The 26,548-nt window shown below is 44.8% G+C and overlaps 1 protein-coding gene across 3 annotated transcripts in view; it reads right to left on the reverse strand.

Annotated features, from left to right (window-relative positions):
- dennd2b (DENN domain containing 2B) overlaps window positions 1-26,548 on the reverse strand; it is an 87,716-nt gene that overhangs the window by 51,998 nt on the left and 9,170 nt on the right. For all 3 annotated transcript variants that reach the window (XM_045708823.1, XM_045708822.1, XM_045708825.1), the window contains exon 2: window positions 9,947-10,045. In XM_045708823.1, coding sequence (XP_045564779.1) covers window positions 9,947-10,020 — 74 coding nt within the window. In that variant the 5' untranslated portion in view covers window positions 10,021-10,045. The remainder of the gene's footprint in view (window positions 1-9,946; window positions 10,046-26,548) is intronic.

Consider the following 26,548-nt stretch of genomic DNA (forward strand, 5'->3'; position numbering starts at 1 on the left):
CAATAGCATTACTGAACTGTACACATATGAAGGTCAATTTCCCATACTCAACATACACTCTTAGAAAATGGGGTTCTTCAGCTGTCCCATAGGAGAACCCTTTTCGGTGCCAGGTAGAACCTTTTTGGTTCCAGGTAAAACCTTTTTGGGTTTTACCTGGTAAGAGTTCTAAGAGTGTAGGGTAGGCCTATTATTGAACAAATAACAATATGAGGGACAATAAGTCTTTCACTTACAGTGCCTTCAGAAAGTGTTCATACCCCTTGACTTATTCCACATTTTGTTGTGTTACAGCCTGAATTCCAAATTAATTCCACATTTGCACATTATTATTTCAAAACTTCTTCAAGCTCTGTCAAACTGGTTGTTGATCATTGCTAGACAACCATTTTCAGGTGTTGCCATAGATTTTCAAGTAAATTTAAGTCAAAACTGTAACTTGGCCAGTCAGGAACAGTCACGGTCTTCTTGGTAAGCAAGTCAGGTGTCGATTTGGCCTTGTGTTTTAGGTTGTTGTCCTGCTGAAAGGTGAATTAATCTCCCAGTGTCTGATGGAAAGCAGACTAAACCAGGTTTGCCTCTAGGATTTTGCTTGTACTTAAGCTCCACTCTGTTTCTTTTTTATCCTGAAAAACTTCCATGTCCGGAACGATTACAAGCATACCCATAACATGATGCTGCCACCACTATGCTTGAAAATATGGAGAGTGGTACTCAGCAATGTGTTGTGTTGGATTTGACCCAAACATAATACGTATTCAGGGCAAAAAGGTAATTGCTTTGCCACATTTTTTGCAGTATTACTTTAGTGCCTTGTTGCAAACATGATGCATGTTTTGGAATATGTTTATTCTGTACAGGCTTCCTTCTTTTCACTCTGTTAATTAGGTTTGTTTTGTGGAGTAACTTCAATGTTGTTGATCCATCCTCAGTTTTCTCCTATCACAGCCATTAAACTCTAACTGTTTTAAAGTGAAATCCCTGTGCGGTTTCCTTCCTCTCCGGTAATAGAGTTTAGGAAGGACGCCTGTATCTTTGTAGTGACTGGGTGTAATGATACACCATCGAAGGTCTAATTAATAACTTTACCATGCGCAAAAGGATATCCAATGTCTGCCTTTTTTATTTGTCCCCAAGTACCAATAGGTGCCCTTATTTTGCGAAGCATTGGAAAACCTCCCTGGTTTTTGTGGTTGAATCTGTTTGAAATTCACTGCTTGACTGAGGGACCTCAAATAATTGTATGTGGGGTACAGAGATGAGGTAGTCATTAAAAAATCATGTTAAACACTATTATTGCACACAGAGTGAGTTCATGCAACTTATTAAGTGCATTTTTACTCCTGAATGTATTACTATAAAGCTTGCCATAACAAAGGGGTTGAATACATATTGACTCAAGACATTTCAGATTTTCATTTTTAATTAATTTGTAAACATTTCTGAAAAGATCAATCCACTTTGACATTATGGAATATTGTGTGTAGGCCAGTGACAAAAACTATTTACATTTAATACATTTTAAAATCAGGCAGTAACACACCAACATTTGGAAAAAGTCAAGGGGTGTGAATACTTTCTGAAGGCAGTGTATGATACTCCACTAAAATGGCTCCTGGTAAGTGAGTTAACCAGTGGAACTTGATAGATTAACCCATACCATCAATCAGCATGTAGGAACAATGCCATAGGGATGTACAGTATATGTATGAGAACCAGATCACTACAGATTATCTCTGAGGGACTACTGTATCTAACTTCTCCAGTTGAAACTGCTTGGTTTCTCATAATGAGGCAGAGGGGAGTGAAACTGGCCCCGCATGCCTGCTTTGGACTCAGGGTTCGCTCTCATTAAACCCAGTCCAGAGGCTGGACTCATAGGTTCAGTTTCCTGGACACGGTTTAAGTCTAGTCCAGGACCATAATGAGCAGTGTCCTGGATGAAGTTATTCATACATCATCATTTTGCAGAATAGTGCTAGCTAGATCACGTTCCAGTTGACTGTGGTAAAAGTCCAAAGTTATGTCCAATTATCCAGTGTGTCTAAAATGGAAACATATGCGATATGGTTTCAATGGAAAGCAAATGGATAAAGACCAAACAAGGGTGAAAATAGCAAGAGGACAGATGAGTTTTAGTAGCCAACATTCTCAAGGTTGAACCCCATTGATCAGTTCTGTAATTAAATGTACATGTAGTTTTGATTTGCCACATTAATTTATAAGAATATATCTAGAAAGCATTTTGATGGATCAATGTTAAACAATAAGCTCCTGCTGGGGAAACATTATTGCTAATGACCTTTAAATCAAACTGTACGGTTTATATACACAGTATTGCTCTAAATGCACATTGTATACTGAACAAAAATATAAACGCAACATGTAAAGTGTTGGTCCCATGTTTCATGAGCAGAAATAAAAGATCCCAGAAATGTTCCATATGCACCAAAAGCTTATTTCGCTCACATTTTGTGTACAAATTTGTTTACATCCCTGTTAGTGACCACTTCTACTTTGCCAATTTAATCCATCCACCTGACAGATGTAGCATATCAAGAAGCTGATTAAACAGCATGATCATTACATAGGTGCACCTTGTGCTGGGGTCACACAACACAATGCCACAGATGTTTTGAGGGAGTGTGCATTTGGCATGCTGACTGCAGGAGTGTCCACAAGAGCTGTTGCCAGATAATGTAATGTTAATTTCTCTACCATAAGCCACCTCCAACATCATTTTAGAGAATTTTGTAGTAAGTCCAACCAACCTCACAACTGCAGACCACGTGCAACCATGCCAGCCCAGAACCTCCACATCCGAATCCACAGAAAAACACAACCCAATTCACAAATACTGACTTATAAACCACTATGAGATGGAATCAAATTTGAGTGACTGCATATCAAAAAACACAGTAAGGTGTTTAAATGTGGCATATGCTTATGACAGCCCCACTGCAGTGTATGGTGCAATGATGTCTTGCAACAAAGAGTCCTACCAGACCGTTTGTATGGCAGTGCAAATTCAATGTCCTCCAAGGAAAAGGAAAAATACCTCTTTGCATGCAAATTTTCTCATGGATGTCCTGGGTTCGGGCGGCTCGCCATCCTTGGTGGAACTGAATCCACTCAAAAAAATCTGACCTGTTTTACAAACAGGATCACACACTATATATAACATGAGCACCTTCCATATAAACATTAATATAGGTCTTAGCTTTAATCTCTTACAGGAATAAGAAAATAAAACGTAGTCAAAATGCTTTACACTTTAACTACAGCACCAGGCTCACGTGAACTAAACAATCTAGCCGGGGACATGCAAAGGACTTTACACTACAGAACCAGGCTCACGTGGACTGAACAATAGACTAGCCTGGGCAAATGGAAAGTATTAGTGCTTACACCTATACACCATTTCTTATAAAGTAATCTAAAACATAACTGTGTACCAACATGGATTATGATAATAGCTAATCACATTTTATAAAAGTATGAAAACTAAAATAGTTCGCCATGCAGGATTAGCATGATCACTAATGTTTGCTACTTCAATTGATCGATAGCTGAGGTAGCCTAAATGTTAACGGCTTGTGCGTATGCTAGGTTCTGTATGAACACGCACAAAACGCTAGCAATAGCTTAGCTAGTCTAATCGCTAGCAGCTCGTTGTCACTCCTTGTTCGGGCGGCGTTCGGCGGTCATCGTCACCGGCTTTCCAGCTACCACCGATCCACGTTTCTTTTTCCATTTGTTATGTCTTGATTGTTCACACCTGGTTCCCATCTCGTTATGATTATTTCCCTATTTAACCCTCTGGTTCTCATTATGTTTTGTGCATGATTGTTTTCTTGTCGACGTGTTAGTTGTTTTTTGTCAGGATTGTTTATCCCTGCGTGGATTTTGACTTATGAGTTTTCCTAGAGTGAAGTACGTTATTTTACTCAGTTCTGTGTCCTGCGCTTGACTCTATCCTCACCTCCACAATACTGACACTCGTTCTCCTTATTAAACCTAACCAAATCCCGGGGTCAATCTTTCCTCCAACTCCTTCACAGTACGTTCGGATAGATAAGTGTTAATATCTGGTTTTGTCTTTTTAGTTCAGTTTTGTTCAACTTCTCACTTCGATTTGAAACGTAGTTTTTCTTCCATAGAATGGCGGTAGCTCTTCACGTTCCATTCTAGCTCCTTTTTCAACATGTTGGAGCCCACTGGTGTAGAGCGTGAGGTTAGGAGAGGGACTAAGAGAGAATATTGAGTTTGATTGGCTCAAAATAAACTGCTCGTCATGCAGCTTCTGACAGATGATTTGTAATAGATTTGTAATAACCTCATCCCGTCAGTAGAGGATGCCTGTTTATTTTTTTAAAATGCCTTCCTCTCCATCTTAAATAAGCATGCCCCTTTCAAGAAATTTAGAACCAGGAACAGATATAGCCCTTGGTTCTCCCCAGACCTGACTGCCCTTAACCAACACAAAAATATCCTGTGGCGTTCTGCATTAGCATCGAACTGCCCCCGCGATATGCAACTTTTTAGGGAAGTTAGAAACCAATACACACAGGCAGTTAGAAACGCCAAGGCTAGCTTTTTCAAACAGAAATTCGCTTCGTGCAACTCCAACTCTAAAAAGTTCTGGGACATTGTAAAGTCCATGGAGAATAAGAACACCTCCTCCCAACTGCCCACTGCACTGAGGATAGGAAACTCTGTCACCACCGATAAGCCCACTGTAATTGAGAATTTCAACAAGCATTTTTCTACGGCTGGCCATGCTTTCCACCTAACTACCCCTACTGCATTCAACAGCACTGCACCCCCCAAAGCTACTCGCCCAAGCCTCCCCCATTTCTCCTTCTCCCAAATCCATTCAGCTGATGTTCTGAAAGAGCTGCAAAATCTGGACCCCTACAAATCAGCTGGGCTTGACAATCTGGACCCTTTCTTTCTAAAATTATCTGCCGAAATTATTGCAACCCCTATTACTAGCCTGTTCAACCTCTCTTTTGTGTCGTCTGAGATTCCCATAGATTGGAAAGCAGCTGCTGTCATCCCCCCTCTTCAAAGGAGGTGACACTCTTGACCCAAATTGCTACAGACCTATATCCATCCTACCCTGCCTTTCTAAGGTCTTCGAAAGCCAAGTTAACAAACAGATTACCGACCATTTCGAATCCCACCGCACCCTCTCCGCTATGCAATCTGGTTTCAGAGCTGGTCATGGGTGCACCTCAGCCACGCTCAAGGTCCTAAACGACATCGTAACCGCCATCGATAAGAAACAATACTGTGCTGCCGTATTCATTGACCTGGCCAAAGCTTTTGACTCTGTTAATCACCACATCCTCATCGGCAGACTCAGTAGCCTTGGTTTCTCAAACGATTGCGTCGCCTGGTTCACCAACTACTTCTCTGACAGAGTTCAGTGTGTCAAATCGGAGGGCCTACTGTCTGGACCTCTGGCAGTCTCTATGGGGGTACCACAGGGTTCAATTCTTGGGCCAACTCTTTTCTCTGTATACATAAATGATGTCGCTCTTGCTGCTGGTGAATCTCTGATCCACCTCTACGCAGACGACACCATTCTGTACACTTCTGGCCCTTCTTTGGACACTGTGTTAACAACCCTCCAGACGAGCTTCAATGCCATTCAACTCTCCTTCCGTGGTCTCCAACTGCTCCTAAACACAAGTAAAACTAAATGCATGCTCTTCAACCGATCGCTGCCTGCACCTGCCCGCCTGTCCAGCATCACTTCTCTGGACGGTTCTAACTTAGAATTTGTGGACAACTACAAATACCTAGGTGTCTGGTTAGACTGTAAACTCTCCTTCCAGACTCACATCAATCATCTCCAATCCAAAGTGAAATCTCGAATTGGCTTCCTATTTCGCAACAAAGCATCCTTCACTCATGCTGCCAAACATACCCTCGTAAAACTGACCATCCTACCAATCCTCGACTTCGGCGATGTCATTTACAAAATAGCTTCCAATACCCTACTCAACAAGCTGGATGCAGTCTATCACAGTGCCATCAGTTTTGTCACCAAAGCCCCATATACTACCCACCACTGCGACCTGTACGCTCTCGTCGGCTGGCCTTCGCTTCATAATCGTCGCCAAACACATTGGCTCCAGGTCATCTACAAGACCCTGCTAGGTAAAGTCCCCCCTTATCTCCGCTCACTGGTCACCATAGCAGCACCCACCTGTAGCACGCGCTCCAGCAGGTATATCTCTCTGGTCACCCCTAAAGCCAACTCCTCCTTTGGTCGTCTCTCCTTCCAGTTCTCTGCTGCCAATGACTGGAACGAACTACAAAAATCTCTGAAACTGGAAACACTTATCTCCCTCACTAGCTTTAAGCACCAGTTGTCAGAGCAGCTCACAGATCACTGCACCTGTACATAGCCCATCTATAATTTAGCCCAAACTACTACCTCTTCCCCTACTGTATTTATTTATTTTATTTATTTTGCTCCTTTGCACCATATTATTTATATTTTATCTCTGAACTTTCTTCAAACTACAAATCTACCATTCCAGTGTTTTTCTTGCTATACTTTATTTACTTTGCCACCATGGCATTTTTTTGCCTTTACCTCCCTTATCTCACATCATTTGCTGACATTGTATATAGTCTTATTTTTTTCTACTGCATCATTGATTGTATGTTGTTTTACTCCATGTGTAACTCTGTGTTTTTGTATGTTGTCGAACTGCTTTGCTTTATCTTGGCCAGGTCGCAATTGTAAATGAGAACTTGTTCTCAACTTGCCTACCTGGTTAAATAAAGGTGAAAAAAAAAAAAAAAAAAATAATTGCTGTAAACTTAAACATATCACAATATAATATGATTGGTTGCTGGATCTCACTGGTAACAATTGTCAAGCCCTGATCTGTTTCACCTGTCCTTGTGATTGTCTCCACCCCCCTCCAGGTGTCGCCCATCTTCCCCATTATCCCCTGTGCATATATACCTGTGTTCTCTGTTTGTCCGTTGCCAGTTCGTCTTGTTTGTCAAGTCAACCAGCGGTTTTCTCAGCTCCTGCTTTTCCCCAGTCTCGCTTTTTCCTCGCCCCCCTGGTTTTGACCCTTGCTTGTCCTGTCTCTGAGCCCGCCTGCCCGACTACGCTGCCTGAGCTTGCCTGTCGTCCTTTGCCACTACTCTGGATTATCGACCCCTGCCTGCCTTGACCTGTCATTTGCCTGCCCCTGTTGCTGTAATAAACATTGTTACTTCAACACAGTCTGCATTTGGGTCTTACCTGAAATGTGATAACAAGTATTCAACATTAGTTGACCTGCGTTACACATGGCTCCCAAGTGGGCAGGCCTATACCCTCCCAGGCCCAACCATGGCTGTGCCCCTGCCCATAGATGAAATCCATAGATTAGGACCTAAAAAAATAATTTCAATTGACTGATTTCCTTATATGAACTGTAACTCAGTAAAATAGTTGATTGTTGCATGTTGTGTTTATATTTTAGTTTAGTCTAAATTTAGTCTGGTTCTTGTTTGACCTAGCAGCAGCCATAACATTGTGATAGTCAAAACTGCCCCAGTGTAAAATCACTGTAGATGTATTTCAAATAGCAACAGACCCTATGTAATATATCGATTCAAACACCCCATATGCAATCAGCCGGTAGAATAACAGCGCACATTCAAAAATACCCCCTTAGGCACGCCTTGGCCAAGATTACTCCAGGAGTCATAAAAAGCTGGTTTGACTGCAGTATTAAGCCCCTGTAAGTTCCTTTTCACACAAAAGGAAAACATCAAGTGCAGAATTCTCCAGTATGGATAGCTGCGTTGTGGTTGGGGTCTGTGGGGGTGTTCTGGTGGTCAGGACTGGGCCAGTTAAAACAAGCCTGGCTCTGGCGCTGGGCAGCTTCAACTGTGGCGGCCACACATGTACTGAGCTGGGTGCCAATTAGGGCCTGGCTTCTGGGTCCTGGACCCACTGTCCTCCAGCCAGGGCACATCATATCAACCACAGGTCACTTCCTGTTCTGTTGATAGACCGGGCCACAACAGGAGGGCTTCCAGTAACCCAGATAAATAAATAGATTTTCAAAAAGAAAAAAAGAGAGAAGACATTTACATCCGCTCCATTTCACTTTGAGCTTCACCCTCAAGACACACTCCCTCTACCTCTCATAAATGTGTTTTATTTCATTTCCTTTTACCTTTTTATAGATTTATATCCAGCTTTCCAGTGACTTAATTTATTTTCTCAGCAATAATCTTTTCTATTAAAAGAAGTGCCCATCAAAGCCCTGCTGCACCCCTCCCAGATCTTTTGAGAAGTTGTCTTCTCAGAATTCTTTCCTGCCAAGTGATTTACCGACATAATCATAATTTTTTTTTTGGGGGGGGGGGTAGAGAGACTTGTGGGAAGGTGGGGGCAAGTATATAACGGTGCTCTCTCTGTGCATAAATGATAGTTTCTTCTCTTAAATCCATCTTAATTTTGTGCAATTTTTAATTTGTAAAAAACGATAGAAACATAATGAACTGTGTAGAGTGTTGATGGTAACAGAGATAGGGAGTGTTATTGTTTCTAGAGAACTGTCTTTATCTCGAATGGGGTTGTTAGATGAGCGATGGGGTACAATTATTAGATTCAAACGCTTGATGTAACCTGAGTAGATTATCGTAAGGAGACCAGGGCTAACTACACTCTTAAAATAAAGGGTTCCAAAAGGGTTCTTCGGGTATCCCCATGGGAGAACCCTTTCTGGTTCCAGGGAGAACACTTTTTGTTTCCAAGTAGAACCCTTTTGGGTTCCATGTAGAACACTCTGTGGAAAGGGTCCTACATGGAACCCAAAAAGGTTTTACCTGGAACCAAAAAGGGTTCTTCAAAGGGTTCTCCTATAGCGACAGCAGAATAACCTTTTTTAGGTTCTAGATAGATACACTCTTAGAAAAAAAGGCGCTAACTCAGGAGACGTGGTGAGGTAACAGAAAAACAACTACTCAGCACAAAATCTATTTATCTTAAAAAATATATCTGTCAGTGGTAGTCATGTTTAAACTCCTCACAGGCTATGGTGTTTTCACACTGGGTCAATGTACCAGTCAGGGCTGTAGCTAGCTTCCAACTGGCAGTCTTTCTCAAAGTTATTCACATAAGAGATCCAACTAAAACATGTCAGAGCCATAGCCACTGACTGCTGTGTTATACAAGGACATGTACCACTTGGTAAACTAACATCCTGACAGACTACACACCAAGTAGCAGATGGTGAAGGCTTGCAGTTGCACCCCTGTGAGTCCGATGTAAGCATTCCATGCCTGTTGATGCCAGTTCCTGTAGATCTTAAATCTTCACTCTAAGCCTAGTTTCAGTGGACACAGTGTGTGTATATATAGTGTTGAAGGGAAAGACTGATCACAAAACAGAACAGTCTATTGCCAGCACTTTCATTACGAGCCCTGTTTGTTTCTCTGTTCCAGGAGGAAGATGTCATCTCTCAACATGGTAACTCAAACAAGCCTCTCCTCAGACCACAAAGAGTTTATTGTTGAATGGGGCCCTATTCCAGAATGTAGAGGATGGCTTACAAAAGCAGATACTACTAGTCCTATCCCTGTAGCTCTACAGAAAAGGCAGACAGAATACTGCAGAATACAATCAGTACTTCCTTATTAATAATTGCGTAACGCTAACAACTGTGGGTTGATGAGCCATGTCACCTACTGTATGCAGTGTATCACTCAACACAGACACATAGTGGGATCCCACGGTACAGATTTACAAAAATAGCTTTCCTCCCTGAAGAAAATGTCCTGACTGAGGCAATAAAGGATATGAGCACCTGCACTGGTTATTACTGACATCATAGTGCATGTTGAGAGCCATCTCCTTCCCATCCACCCTGTCCCTCCCCCTCCCCCTGGCCTAGAGGTTGGTGGTGATGTCACTGACCTGTCGGGGATGTCCCGGGGCACATTAGCCCCTCTTGCTCGGGGTGCAGCCTTGGAACTTTTGTTGGCAGTCATCGTCACCCTCGGACCGCCCACACGCCTGATAGACAGACAGGATACAACACATGAAACTCCCCAGCCGTAACATGGACAATACATCCAACAGACTGAAGTCTTTGTGATTGTTTGGGTGAGGGTATACTTGTAGCCGTGTACATGTTGTTTATAAATCACAACAATTCATTACTTACTGTTAATATATTGCGGTAATAAGAACATTTGTTATGTGAAATAAAGCGTTACCCAAAACACTCACGCTTGAATTTGAGACCTTGAGAGTGTAAGTGGGTCAATGTGCTCTGTGCATATTTGGCCAAAAACATGACAAATATGGAGCTTAACCTCAGCCATGGAAGTGCCATATCAGATATCAGATGGATGACTTCACTGGATTCCTAACAGTGTGAGTAAACACCAGAGCATAAAGTACAACAACCAAGGAGAGAAAGGGCTGTGCTGTGTGAGGGACTCATCTGTGCTCTAGGCTCTGCTGTTAATCCAGCACCCCTCTCTCTCTCTTCTCATACAAATTCATGGGAATACAGTAATCATGAGGTCACCGCTCCAAACGAGAATGGTCCCTGAAGTCTCACAACAGAAGACAAATGACTTTGATTGTCACAGAAACGGCAGAAATATTTCTGAATCATTCAGGCCAGTTGGACAGGAGTTCTGGGCTCGTTTAAAAGAAACCTTCAATCTCACTCCATTGTTTTCCCATCAATTTAGAGCACAAAACTTTAAAAGGTAGAATTAAAGAAATTACAGAGCACGGTCTCTAGATTGTAATTACGGTGCACCCTTAAAATCGCTGTTTGAGATTGAAGTGGGAAAGAATAGCCAGTAATGGTAAACAAAGCACAGAGCCAACTAAAGAGAGGAGACACTCCATCCCCTTCTGATTGGAATGTGTGTTTGTCTCCGTCTCTGCTTGACTAGAGCAGCCAAGACTAACAGACTTGCTCTCTTCCCATGAACGTGTTCACCAAGAGGGCTAGAAAAAAAAAGCCTGGCTGTGTTTTACTGCAGATTTTAGTTTTAGGGGCTTGTAGTTTGTGTGCTGCTGAAGGCTCTGAGGACTCAGGCTAAACAGGGAGAGAGACATGTTTCTCTGATCTGACTGACATGATGACAACATCGCCCGCGCTACGTGCGCAAGCGTTGCAAAATACATTTACACATACATGTTATTCAATCATTTCATTCAAACTGCTCGCGTGCTTCAACCAGCGTCTGCGTAGCCAGGCGCTAAAATAGAACTCCCATCTCCTCATTGGTTTTTAGGAACATATACCCACGTGGGTGATTGAAAGATGAACTGAGGTCCACACTCCATTCCAGTTGGTGGTGTTAATGCACCTTAAAGTTGGTTGCCAACCCCCATATAAAGTCGACAGAAAAAGAAGAAGAGAGGAGAGATTACTAGAAACGAACCATTTTTCCCCTTTCATCTGTGGATTAACTGTCGGAGTAGAGACTCAAAATGGGTCAAAATTCTACAAAGATCCAGAAAAAAAGTACATTGTGCATTTCAGGTAAAATAAAACCCAATGTTTATATCCGAGGACAAATTAGCTAGCAACATCAAGCTAGCGAGCTAAATGTCCATGAACGTTTCATGTGTTTCGACCTGTCCCCAAATTAATATAGCTGGTTCAGATTTCATGTTGATATTTCAACCTGATATTTTGATGGCGGACGCACGTGCATGCTTGGTCTAGTCTGCATGTGAGCCAAACGGGCCATCACATTTACACTACTCTGATCAACATTATATTCAATCAAAGGGTAATGACAGTCTTGCATATTTCTCTGCCTGATAATGTAGTTCATATCATTGCCATTATCATCATTTCACCAAAACATCTTCATTATATATTCATGTCTTATTGTGTTGAAATGGATGTTCAGATCAAATGTGTTGTTTCTTCAACGCTTCTCTCTATAACGCCACACATTCTGTGGTGTCCATGACATCGCAGACATCAGCACCCAGAGGAACCTGTGTTAGTAACCCGTGATCACGTGTGGCTCAGTTAGTAGAGCATGGTACTTGTAACGCCGGGGTTGGGATTTTGATTCCCACAGGGGACCAGTACCAAGAAAGTATGAAAATGTGTGCACTCCCTACTGTAAGTCACTCTGGATAAGAACGTCTGCTAAATGACGTAAATGTAAATGACCACGCCGTCATTTCACCATTAACAGTCCCTGGATGCCCACATGTTCATGCACAATTTCCCCCCTTCAAATGCAACTCTCATCTAAAATACAGTCTCAGCACTGAAACAACCCCTCTTCCAAAGTGTTTTGGTTTCTATGGAGGTCAATAGAAAACCCAGAGAGATCAGAGGTGGATAGGAGGGAGGGTGCTGGGCTCTGGTCAGAAGCTGTTTGTTTACAGGAAGTAGTTATATGAAGCAGCAGTAGCCTTAGTGGAGCTGAGCTGAGTCCTATAGAGACAGATGAGGAGAGAGACGGCACTGAGCCCTATAGAGACAGATGAGGAGAGAGACGGCACTGAGCCCTATAGAGACAGATGAGGAGAGAGACGACACTGAGCCCTATAGAGACAGATGAGGAGAGAGACGGCACTGAGTCCTATAGAGACAGATGAGGAGAGAGACGGCACTGAGTCCTATAGAGACAGATGAGGAGAGAGACGGCACTGAGCCCTATAGAGACAGATGAGGAGAGAGAGCACTGAGTCCTATAGAGACAGATGAGGAGAGAGAGCACTGAGCCCTATAGAGACAGATGAGGAGAGAGAAGGCACTGAGCCCTATAGAGACAGATGAGGAGAGAGAGCACTGAGCCCTATAGAGACAGATGAGGAGAGAGACGGCACTGAGCCCTATAGAGACAGATGAGGAGAGAGAGCACTGAGCCCTATAGAGACAGATGAGGAGAGAGAAGGCACTGAGCCCTATAGAGACAGATGAGGAGAGAGACGGCACTGAGCCCTATAGAGACAGATGAGGAGAGAGAGCACTGAGCCCTAAAGAGACAGATGAGGAGAGAGAGCACTGAGCCCTATAGAGACAGATGAGGAGAGAGACGACACTGAGCCCTATAGAGACAGATGAGGAGAGAGAGCACTGAGCCCTATAGAGACAGATGAGGAGAGAGACGGCACTGAGCCCTATAGAGACAGATGAGGAGAGAGAGCACTGAGCCCTATAGAGACAGATGAGGAGAGAGCACTGAGCCCTATAGAGACAGATGAGGAGAGAGACGGCACTGAGCCCTATAGAGACAGATGAGGAGAGAGACGGCACTGAGCCCTATAGAGACAGATGAGGAGAGAGACGGCACTGAGCCCTATAGAGACAGATGAGGAGAGAGAGCACTGAGCCCTATAGAGACAGATGAGGAGAGAGAGCACTGAGCCCTATAGAGACAGATGAGGAGAGAGAGCACTGAGTCCTATAGAGACAGATGAGGAGAGAGAGCACTGAGCCCTATAGAGACAGATGAGGAGAGAGACAGCACTGAGCCCTATAGAGACAGATGAGGAGAGAGAGCACTGAGTCCTATAGAGACAGATGAGGAGAGAGAGCACTGAGCCCTATAGAGACAGATGAGGAGAGAGACGGCACTGAGCCCTATAGAGACAGATGAAGAGAGAGACAGCACTGAGCCCTATAGAGACAGATGAGGAGAGAGAGCACTGAGCCCTATAGAGACAGATGAGGAGAGAGAGCACTGAGCCCTATAGAGACAGATGAGGAGAGAGAGCACTGGGCCCTATAGAGACAGATGAGGAGAGAGACGGCACTGAGCCCTATAGAGACAGATGAGGAGAGAGAGCACTGAGCCCTATAGAGACAGATGAGGAGAGAGACGGCACTGAGCCCTATAGAGACAGATGAGGAGAGAGAGCACTGAGCCCTATAGAGACAGATGAGGAGAGAGACGGCACTGAGCCCTATAGAGACAGATGAGGAGAGAGAGCACTGAGCCCTATAGAGACAGATGAGGAGAGAGCACTGAGCCCTATAGAGACAGATGAGGAGAGAGAAGGCACTGAGCCCTAAAGAGACAGATGAGGAGAGAGAGCACTGGGCCCTATAGAGACAGATGAGGAGAGAGAGCACTGAGCCCTATAGAGACAGATGAGGAGAGAGAAGGCACTGAGCCCTATAGAGACAGATGAGGAGAGAGAGCACTGAGCCCTATAGAGACAGATGAGGAGAGAGACGGCACTGAGCCCTATAGAGACAGATGAGGAGAGAGAGCACTGAGTCCTATAGAGACAGATGAGGAGAGAGAGAGCACTGAGCCCTATAGAGACAGATGAGGAGAGAGAGCACTGAGCCCTATAGAGACAGATGAGGAGAGAGAGCACTGAGTCCTATAGAGACAGATGAGGAGAGAGACGGCACTGAGCCCTATAGAGACAGATGAAGAGAGAGCACTGAGCCCTATAGAGACAGATGAGGAGAGAGAGAGCACTGAGCCCTATAGAGACAGATGAGGAGAGAGAGCACTGAGCCCTATAGAGACAGATGAGGAGAGAGAGCACTGAGTCCTATAGAGACAGATGAGGAGAGAGAGCACTGAGCCCTATAGAGACAGATGAGGAGAGAGAGCACTGAGCCCTATAGAGACAGATGAGGAGAGAGACGGCACTGAGCCCTATAGAGACAGATGAGGAGAGAGAGCACTGAGCCCTATAGAGACAGATGAGGAGAGAGAGCACTGAGCCCTATAGAGACAGATGAGGAGAGAGACGGCACTGAGCCCTATAGAGACAGATGAGGAGAGAGAGCACTGAGCCCTATAGAGACAGATGAGGAGAGAGACGACACTGAGCCCTATAGAGACAGATGAGGAGAGAGAGCACTGAGCCCTATAGAGACAGATGAAGAGAGAGAGCACTGAGCCCTATAGAGACAGATGAGGAGAGAGACGGCACTGAGCCCTATAGAGACAGATGAGGAGAGAGACAGCACTGAGCCCTATAGAGCCAGATGAGGAGAGAGAGCACTGAGTCCTATAGAGACAGATGAGGAGAGAGACGGCACTGAGCCCTATAGAGACAGATGAGGAGAGAGAGCACTGAGCCCTATAGAGACAGATGAGGAGAGAGCACTGAGCCCTATAGAGACAGATGAGGAGAGAGACGGCACTGAGCCCTATAGAGACAGATGAGGAGAGAGACGGCACTGAGCCCTATAGAGACAGATGAGGAGAGAGACGGCACTGAGCCCTATAGAGACAGATGAGGAGAGAGAGCACTGAGCCCTATAGAGACAGATGAGGAGAGAGAGCACTGAGCCCTATAGAGACAGATGAGGAGAGAGAGCACTGAGTCCTATAGAGACAGATGAGGAGAGAGAGCACTGAGCCCTATAGAGACAGATGAGGAGAGAGACAGCACTGAGCCCTATAGAGACAGATGAGGAGAGAGAGCACTGAGTCCTATAGAGACAGATGAGGAGAGAGAGCACTGAGCCCTATAGAGACAGATGAGGAGAGAGACGGCACTGAGCCCTATAGAGACAGATGAAGAGAGAGACAGCACTGAGCCCTATAGAGACAGATGAGGAGAGAGAGCACTGAGCCCTATAGAGACAGATGAGGAGAGAGAGCACTGAGCCCTATAGAGACAGATGAGGAGAGAGAGCACTGGGCCCTATAGAGACAGATGAGGAGAGAGACGGCACTGAGCCCTATAGAGACAGATGAGGAGAGAGAGCACTGAGCCCTATAGAGACAGATGAGGAGAGAGACGGCACTGAGCCCTATAGAGACAGATGAGGAGAGAGAGCACTGAGCCCTATAGAGACAGATGAGGAGAGAGACGGCACTGAGCCCTATAGAGACAGATGAGGAGAGAGAGCACTGAGCCCTATAGAGACAGATGAGGAGAGAGCACTGAGCCCTATAGAGACAGATGAGGAGAGAGAAGGCACTGAGCCCTAAAGAGACAGATGAGGAGAGAGAGCACTGGGCCCTATAGAGACAGATGAGGAGAGAGAGCACTGAGCCCTATAGAGACAGATGAGGAGAGAGAAGGCACTGAGCCCTATAGAGACAGATGAGGAGAGAGAGCACTGAGCCCTATAGAGACAGATGAGGAGAGAGACGGCACTGAGCCCTATAGAGACAGATGAGGAGAGAGAGCACTGAGTCCTATAGAGACAGATGAGGAGAGAGAGAGCACTGAGCCCTATAGAGACAGATGAGGAGAGAGAGCACTGAGCCCTATAGAGACAGATGAGGAGAGAGAGCACTGAGTCCTATAGAGACAGATGAGGAGAGAGACGGCACTGAGCCCTATAGAGACAGATGAAGAGAGAGCACTGAGCCCTATAGAGACAGATGAGGAGAGAGAGAGCACTGAGCCCTATAGAGACAGATGAGGAGAGAGAGCACTGAGCCCTATAGAGACAGATGAGGAGAGAGAGCACTGAGTCCTATAGAGACAGATGAGGAGAGAGAGCACTGAGCCCTATAGAGACAGATGAGGAGAGAGAGCACTGAGCCCTATAGAGACAGATGAGGAGAGAGACGGCACTGAGCCCTATAGAGACAGATGAGGAGAGAGAGCACTGAGCCCTATAGAGACAGATGAGGAGAGAGAGCACTGAGCCCTATAGAGACAGATGAGGAGAGAGACGGCACTGAGCCCTATAGAGACAGATGAGGAGAGAGAGAGCACTGAGCCCTATAGAGACAGATGAGGAGAGAGAGCACTGAGCCCTATAGAGACAGATGAGGAGAGAGACGACACTGAGCCCTATAGAGACAGATGAGGAGAGAGAGCACTGAGCCCTATAGAGACAGATGAAGAGAGAGAGCACTGAGCCCTATAGAGACAGATGAGGAGAGAGACGGCACTGAGCCCTATAGAGACAGATGAGGAGAGAGACAGCACTGAGCCCTATAGAGACAGATGAGGAGAGAGAGCACTGAGTCCTATAGAGACAGATGAGGAGAGAGAGCACTGAGCCCTATAGAGACAGATGAGGAGAGAGACGGCACTGAGCCCTATAGAGACAGATGAGGAGAGAGAGCACTGAGCCCTATAGAGACAGATGAGGAGAGAGACGGCACTGAGCCCTATAGAGACAGATGAGGAGAGAGAGCACTGAGCCCTATAGAGACAGATGAGGAGAGAGAGCACTGAGCCCTATAGAGACAGATGAGGAGAGAGACGGCACTGAGTCCTATAGAGACAGATGAGGAGAGAGACGGCACTGAGTCCTATAGAGACAGATGAGGAGCGAGACGGCACTGAGCCCTATAGAGACAGATGAGGAGAGAGAGCACTGAGCCCTATAGAGACAGATGAGGAGAGAGAGCACTGAGCCCTATAGAGACAGATGAGGAGAGAGACGGCACTGAGCCCTATAGAGACAGATGAGGAGAGAGAGCACTGAGCCCTATAGAGACAGATGAGGAGAGAGAGCACTGAGCCCTATAGAGACAGATGAGGAGAGAGACAGCACTGAGCCCTATAGAGACAGATGAGGAGAGAGACAGCACTGAGCCCTATAGAGACAGATGAGGAGAGAGAGCACTGAGCCCTATAGAGACAGATGAGGAGAGAGACGGCACTGAGCCCTATAGAGACAGATGAGGAGAGAGAGCACTGAGCCCTATAGAGACAGATGAGGAGAGAGACGGCACTGAGCCCTATAGAGACAGATGAGGAGAGAGAGCACTGAGCCCTATAGAGACAGATGAGGAGAGAGAGCACTGAGCCCTATAGAGACAGATGAGGAGAGAGACGGCACTGAGCCCTATAGAGACAGATGAGGAGAGAGACGGCACTGAGCCCTATAGAGACAGATGAGGAGAGAGAGAGCACTGAGTCCTATAGAGACAGATGAGGAGAGAGACGGCACTGAGCCCTATAGAGACAGATGAGGAGAGAGACGGCACTGGGCCCTATAGAGACAGATGAGGAGAGAGAGCACTGAGTCCTATAGAGACAGATGAGGAGAGAGAGCACTGAGCCCTATAGAGACAGATGAGGAGAGAGAGCACTGAGCCCTATAGAGACAGATGAGGAGAGAGACGACACTGAGCCCTATAGAGACAGATGAGGAGAGAGAGCACTGAGTCCTATAGAGACAGATGAGGAGAGAGAGCACTGAGCCCTATAGAGACAGATGAGGAGAGAGACGGCACTGAGTCCTATAGAGACAGATGAGGAGAGAGAGCACTGAGTCCTATAGAGACAGATGAGGAGAGAGAGCACTGAGCCCTATAGAGACAGATGAGGAGAGAGACGGCACTGAGCCCTATAGAGACAGATGAGGAGAGAGAGCACTGAGCCCTATAGAGACAGATGAGGAGAGAGAGCACTGAGCCCTATAGAGACAGATGAGGAGAGAGACGGCACTGAGCCCTATAGAGACAGATGAGGAGAGAGAGCACTGAGCCCTATAGAGACAGATGAGGAGAGAGAGAGCACTGAGCCCTATAGAGACAGATGAGGAGAGAGACGGCACTGAGCCCTATAGAGACAGATGAGGAGAGAGACGGCACTGAGCCCTATAGAGACAGATGAGGAGAGAGACGACACTGAGTCCTATAGAGACAGATGAGGAGAGAGAGCACTGAGCCCTATAGAGACAGATGAGGAGAGAGAGCACTGAGCCCTATAGAGACAGATGAGGAGAGAGACGGCACTGAGCCCTATAGAGACAGATGAGGAGAGAGCACTGAGCCCTATAGAGACAGATGAGGAGAGAGAGCACTGAGCCCTATAGAGACAGATGAAGAGAGAGACAGCACTGAGCCCTATAGAGACAGATGAGGAGAGAGACGGCACTGAGTCCTATAGAGACAGATGAGGAGAGAGACGGCACTGAGCCCTATAGAGACAGATGAAGAGAGAGAGCACTGAGTCCTATAGAGACAGATGAGGAGAGAGAGCACTGAGCCCTATAGAGACAGATGAGGAGAGAGAGCACTGAGCCCTATAGAGACAGATGAGGAGAGAGAGCACTGAGCCCTATAGAGACAGATGAGGAGAGAGAAGGCACTGAGCCCTATAGAGACAGATGAGGAGAGAGCACTGAGCCCTATAGAGACAGATGAGGAGAGAGAGCACTGAGCCCTATAGAGACAGATGAGGAGAGAGAGCACTGAGCCCTATAGAGACAGATGAGGAGAGAGACGGCACTGAGCCCTATAGAGACAGATGAGGAGAGAGACGGCACTGAGTCCTATATAGACAGATGAGGAGAGAGACAGCACTGGGCCCTATAGAGACAGATGAGGAGAGAGACGGCATTCCTGCTGTCATCTATTTCCTGTTTTAGTGGACTGAGAGGACAGAGCATACATCTTCATTTTGATCCAGCTGCACAGGGAATTGCCAGAATATCCTGATAGATCCTAACAACTGCAGTTGTTTTCGTTCATTCGGATCTTGTGCAGGCAGGGAAATCCAAGGTATTCAGAATGTGAGCCTTGGAGTACAGTGATGGTGATTAGGCTACACTCAAACACATAGCCATAGGCTCTGGTCTGTATTTATTTCTGTGCACACAACCATAAGTACCCAAAGGTATACTTGGAGTTTCACCTGTACATGCTTTCCCTTACTACAGTCATCAACGTCACCAACATTAAAAGGCATGTGAGAAAAACAGAACATGAAAGCACATCCGTGGAGGCTCCTCAGAGGAGAAAGGGGAGGACCATCATCTTCAGTGAATTTCATAAAAATAAAAATAGTGAAACATTTAAAAAGTTATCCTTTTTAGATAAAACTATACTAAACATATTCACGTCACTTGCTGACTGTACACTGTACTGCATGATTGTAGCGGGTTTACTAAACGCCTTAGTTTTAGTAGCTATGTTGACTATGAGACGTTAACTAATATGGTGACAATGATATAGGCTGTGTGTAGTAGTTAGCGGTTATGATATGAAGTTTTTTTTGCATGGTCACAGACAGCTGATTCTGTAGAAAATATTTTCTTAAAACTGAAGCAAACGAAACGGGGATAAACATACATGAATTTGTCCAATAGAAACTCTCGTTTACAACTGTTGGACTAATGATTACACCCTAGATCAGCGAGATGCAAGCAAGGCGTTATTAAATGTGTCACTGTCACCTTAATCACTCACATTTTTCTCTCGACCTGTGACTTATGTTGTAAACTTTAATTCATAGGCTAGGTTGTAGCAACCTCATGATGGGAATAGAGAGCATTTGAGTATCATTTAGTAGCCTAAACCTATCAATGGTACATTGAGCTGGGTGAATGGAATATGAATGACAGTTATCCAATACGCTGTAATAGAAATATGGCCATGCTCATAAAAAATTATAATCCACTTCCCTCATTTTAAACTTCACCAACCACCACTGAAGCACATTAAATATTAGATGAAATTTGGACAGAATATCAGATGTCTGAAAATTATGCTATTTCTTTTAAATACCTGCTACAGGTTGATGAAATACGTTTTTTTCATTGACATATTGAAAGATGCACAGCTATAAAAATACTGTTGGCTGCGCGTAAAAACACTTTTAATTATAACATCTGGAAAGCAAATACAGTACGCTTAGAAAAAAGGAGAACTTATCAAGACAGGCATACTGCAATTAAAAACACATTTGAAAAGTGTCTCAGTTAATCTTAATGGTTCTATCAAAACAAATGTGGAGTACCCCAGGATTCTTTATAGGCCTATGTATCAATTTTGGAAGTACTTCAGATCAGTACAGTTTCCAAATATGAGGCTTACTGCCTATACCTACACTGAGTGTACAACACATTAGTAACACCTGCTCTTTCCATGACATAGACTGACCAGGTGAATCCAGGTGAAAGCTATGATCCCTTATTGATGTCACCTGTTAAATCCACTTAAATCAGTGTAGATGAAGGGGATGAGACAGGTTAAAGAAGGATTTTAAAGCCTTGAGACAATGTATACATGGATTGTATATGTGTGCCATTCAGAGGGTGAATGGGCAAGACAAAAGATTTAAGTGCCATTGAACGGGGTAAGGTAGTAGGTGGTCTGAGTGTGTCAAGAACTGCAACGCTGCTGGGTTTTTAACGCTCAACCGTTTCCCGTGTGTATGAAGAATGGTCCACCACCCAAAGGACATCCAGCCAACTTGACACAACAGTGGGAAGCATTGAAGTGAAAACGGGCTAGCATCCCTGTGGAACACTTTCAACACCTTGTAAAGTCCATGCCCCAGTGAACTGAGGCTGTTTTGAGGGCAAAAAGGGGTGCAGGTCAATATTAGGAAGGTTTTCCTAATGTTTTGTACACTCAGTGTATCTGGAACACTTTGTAATGACAAGAAAATGTCAGTGATTGTTAAATAAAGGCCCTTTAACAGGCTACTTGTGCAATGCAAGAACAGTAGGCAGGTTTCAGCATGTAATTACAAAGAAGCCAAGTTGAGGGCAACAAGTGAGTAGGTGATTCATAGTTTTGAGTGTTGTGTCTCAACTTTCACTGTAGCAATGTTTCGGCATCTTTCTCATAATCTATGTGCAAACGGACAATATTTACTATGTGGCACCCGTGGCTACACTCTTAGAGAAAAAGGTGCTATCTGTCCCCATAAGAGAACCCTTTGAATAACCCTTTATGAAGGACCCTTTCCACAGAAGGTTCTACATGGAACCCAAAAGAGTTTTACCTGGAACCAAAAAGAGTTCTCCTATGGGGACAGTCAAAGAGCCCTTTTGGAACCCTTTTTTCTAAAAGTGTAGTGATATAGGTTATATGCACAACCTACTTCACAAGTTCACAACAATGGAGAGATTTGGGTCAGCGAAGTCCAAGATGGAGCTTTGGGGAGTAAACAGCAAGGCATTAACCAGCTGACTTCGTGGAGACTGATACCATCTCTTCACATTTACAAGTTATAGGCCTCCCGTTTCGATCCCAGGCTGTGTCACAACTGGCCGTTACCGGGAGCACCATAGGGCGGTGCACAATTGGCCCAGCTTCGTCGGGGTTATTGGAGGGTTTGGCCGGGGGGGGGGCTTTACTTGGCTCATCGCGCTCTAGCGACTCCTTGTGGTGGGCCGGGCACCTGCAGACTGACTTACGGTCATCAGTTGAACAGTGTTTCCTCTGACACATTAGTGCGGCTGGCTTCCGGATTAAGTGGCCGGGTTTTAAGGAGCGTGGTTTGGCGGGTCATGTTTCGGAAGATGTATGACTCGACCTTCGCCTCTCCCGAGCCCGTTGGGGAGTTGCAGTGATGAGACAAGATCGTAATTGGATATCACAAAATTGGGGAGAAAAACGGGGTAAAATACATTTTCTCTCCTGGGATGTCAAAGCAGCAGCAAACTGTCAAACCATGTTCAGTAAGAGGTGGTCATGGTTCGTGTCTAGGGCTAGAGTACGGCAATGTCTTAAATGGCTACTACTTTTGAAAAGAGGCCTATGGGCCTCTGTTCAAAACATCAGACCAACATTCATTTTTAACATCTTCAGCAAGAGTCCTGAGAAAACATTTTGTATGATCTCTTATGAATTACTTTAGGCCCAACCTTTGGCACTTTGTCTTTCCTTGTTATTACCACAATGTTATGGTCACTACAGCAAATGGAATCTGATTTTGCTTTGGAGCAAAGCTCTGCAGCATTAGTAAAGATATGATCAATACAAGTGGATGTCACAGATCCAACACTTTTGGTATGCACTCTAGCTGGTTGAGTGATAACCTGGGTCATATTACAGGCATTAGTCACAGTTAGAAGATTCCTCTTGAGAGGACAGCTAGATGCTAACCAGTCAATGTTCAGGTCAACCAAAAAAATAGACCTCTCTGTTAACATCACACACATTATCAAGCATTGCACACACATTATCAAGCATTGCAGACATACTATCAAGCATTGCACACACATTATCAAGCATTGCACACACATTATCAAGCATTGCACACACATTATCAAGCATTGCAGACACATTATCAAGCATTGCACACACATTATCAAGCATTGCACACACATTATCAAGCATTGCAGACACATTATCAAGCATTGCAGACACATTATCAAGATACTGACTGCTGGCACTTGGTATATGAGATTTAAGAACACTGCATACTAAACTTATATTTTCAGTAATTTATAAATGTCAAGGAAGAGATGCTCAGATGAGACCAGTTGTGTAGTGGAGGGTAAACACAAGTAAACACACTTTATTTTTGCTTGACAGTTCACCCACCTTTAGCAGAAAAATGCATTGAAAGTAGGCGTTACTTTTTTCACAGACCGGCGATCAGAGTTTATCCACCTATTTTCTCACCACTGCATCACTGGGTGTGACGTCAGCTTTGTTTGACTCACAAGGGTTAACTACCTATGCAGGAATGCACCTACCTGTCAGATATTGACATGTAATTTGAGTATTGACTTAACATTCAGAAAACGTTATGAACAAGACACAGCCTGGAATTATGACAAAAGGGAGCTAACACCTGTCATTTCAACAGGCTGTCTGTCCTCCCACCTCTGAATTCTAGTCGAGTCATGCTGCATTTACATGGTCTAAATCCCAAATAGCACCCTATTCCCTACATAGTGCACTACTTTTGACCAGAGCCTTATGGGTCCTGGTCTAAAGTAGTTCACTATAGGAAATAGGGTGCCATATGGGAAATGACAGCAGGCAGGATGACAGCAGGCAGATTTACACCCACTCTGACCCCCACCCAGGGTTCCACAGACAACCAGAAGTGAACTGCAGGTTAACCGTGACCTGCATGACTGAGGCTCATACATAATACATACAGTATTCTGTTGAACTACAGGACACAAGGTGGAAAAACAGATGGATTGATGGAAAACACTCCACATCAAAGGAGATTAGTTCCTCGTCTTACCTACATTTGGGCTGCGCACTGGATAAACACTGATTGAGCAAGTAATGTTGTTCCACAGTAGTTACAAGGAATACAAACAACTATCCTGTGATATGATCTCTCTGAATCATGAGTAAAAAATAAACAGGCCTATCTATCAACAACAATGTTCAAGGTATATGTTTATTCTCGTCAGGTTCCTCAGAACCAGTTACAGTTAGAAAAAATTTTGCCTTCTGTCTGGGGATCTAAGACATTTACTCTTTCCCTAACTGTCTACATGACTTACAGTATCTGCCATCCAAACCACTAACTCATAACTGTCCTGTTGTGTCTTAGCTATACCATATTCTACAGCAAAAGGCATATCCATTATGGGGGGAAATCATGAGGCTAGATAATATCAGTTACTACATGTCCAGTTACTATGTCCTTACTATACCATTAGATCACAAACTATGCTTGCTTGTTGAGGAGGCAAGTCTGTGTGTGTTCCTGAGACAGTTTGGGGTGGAACAGAAGAGCTCTTTGTTTTCAACATGTCCTTGAATGGGAAAACTCATGGTTAAAAAGTAAGCCCTTTATCGGGTGACCGAAACACACAAATACTATACAAAGCTACTCCCGCTAGTTTGTGTGTGTGTGCGCGCGTGTGGATGTGCGTGTGTGTGACGTGCATGGGCTGTGGAATGTTTCATCTCATAGTGAAGCCATTAGGTCTATGGCCTTGACAGGTCAACAAGCCCACAGGCCAGCCCATCACATAGAGGAATGTGCTAATATTTGTCCTGTCCATCAGGCCTGGTATTCAACACATTAGACAGGAGAGGGGCGGGAGCTCGGAGCACCTGGCTTCAATGATAAGAGCTTCTTTATCATCCAACAAAGATTCTCAGACACTCAACTATGCATCTTTGCTCATCAACACCTGGCAGTTACATACCGAATATGAGATGTCAATGTGATTTGGTGAACACAGCACTTTTCATGGTTTGAGCTGTGATGATAACAGTAAGTTGTTATTTAGTGTTTGTCATCACAATGGATGAACTTCTATGAACCTCCTGAGGAGTAGCCTTGGCTTGATGTCATTTCCATCCAGCACCACCACATCTCTGGTGGAAATCAAGTAATAACAACAGACACAATGGCTTCCAGAAATAGAAGCATTGTTCTAATTTTGTTCTCCAGTCTGCTACTACACCTCTGTCTCAGCCTCTCTGGCAGACATGTCCTCCCGACCATTTCTGCTGATCAGCATACTCCAAGGTTTTCAAACTACTGTTGAGCTGAGCTCACTTACAGCCATGAGCCAGCCAGGGAAAGCAGAGTAAAACCTCTGAAAACTCTTTCCAGACGTCACAACTCACCAGAGGACATGAGGAGTGTATGGACCCATGTATCCACAGGCATTCTTTTTCGTCTTCAAAAGACCATTTCATTTTTCTTCCGTGCGTTCTCATCGAGGAAAGAGGTTTTGGGACTGCTGTTGGAAACCCGACATCAGACGTGAGTCTGGAGGTTGAATTACTGGATAAATACCATGGTAGAGGGTAAGGAGGAGCCACTCCAGACTCAGTCCCTAGCATAACATCATATGGTCCTCATAAACCTTTTACATGGAGGAGACGCATTGGAACTGTTCATGTGGTGTATGTACATACAGCCTGTCGTCATGGACCAAGCATGTGTTTAGGTTGAGGAGAACGACTATGAATAACGTCTCCGTTAACATGAAAGCATTATAAAAGGCCTTCCACCTGGATGAGAACTCCGTTCCTAATTAACAGTCCATACAAATCTCCTCTCTGCCTCGCTCTAACACATAGGCCGCAAGAGGCTGGCTTTTGTCTCCTTTTGACTTTCAGTGCCAGATTTTCTAAAGAATGGTCCAGTGGACATCTTTTCGTCGAGTGGGCGGCTGTTTGCTGAGCACTGTCGGGCCCCTTAAATATCCATCCCACAAAGCTCCATTCGCCTCTTTATGGGCAGGGGCACCCCAGGTTGACACTGTTCATGGCAGCTGCACACTCCCTACACAATAACCACAAGTCCCTGCCACCGTAGCTCTCTGACTCAATGCGCCAGATGGAACCAATTCTTTCGGTCTTTTTCATTCCTCTTTTCTCTCCATCTTTCAGCTGTTTACAGTTCCCTTTTATCTTCAAGGCAATACTAATGGCAGATATGCCCTTTTTGGAAAGTTGGAGAAAAGTGTTCTGGGCAAACTGGATATGAGCATGCACAGCTGTCGGAGCTGCCATGTGGAAAATAGGCTAATCTCCATTTGAGCTGCTGCAGGGAGCTGGGATGTAGGATATATGTCACTGGGCTGACTTCTGACACAAAGGCTTTAACTTCCAATGAAAGAAGGAAAGGAGGACAAGACATTTTGTGTGCCTCCACTGTCTTACGACTGTTCTCCCTTACTCTGATATGGAAGAGGGTTCATTTATGGATCATGAATCTGAGGGATGAGAGGGGATCTGACTGAACCCTTATGACTGCCTACAGTCCGTGGCCAGTTTATTAAGTACACCACCCCATTCATGAAAACAGTTCACTCCTACTGACAGTGAGTCACGTGGCCATGGCTTGCTATACAAAGCAGGCAGACAGGAATCGAGGCATTCAGTTACCGATCGATTGAACGTTAGAATGGGAAAAACGGATGACCTAAGCAACTTTGTGCGTGGTATGATCTTCGGTGCCAGG

The sequence above is a fragment of the Salmo salar genome, chromosome ssa26 (genome assembly GCF_905237065.1).
Source record: "Salmo salar chromosome ssa26, Ssal_v3.1, whole genome shotgun sequence".
In the NCBI taxonomy this organism is placed as follows: domain Eukaryota; kingdom Metazoa; phylum Chordata; class Actinopteri; order Salmoniformes; family Salmonidae; genus Salmo; species Salmo salar.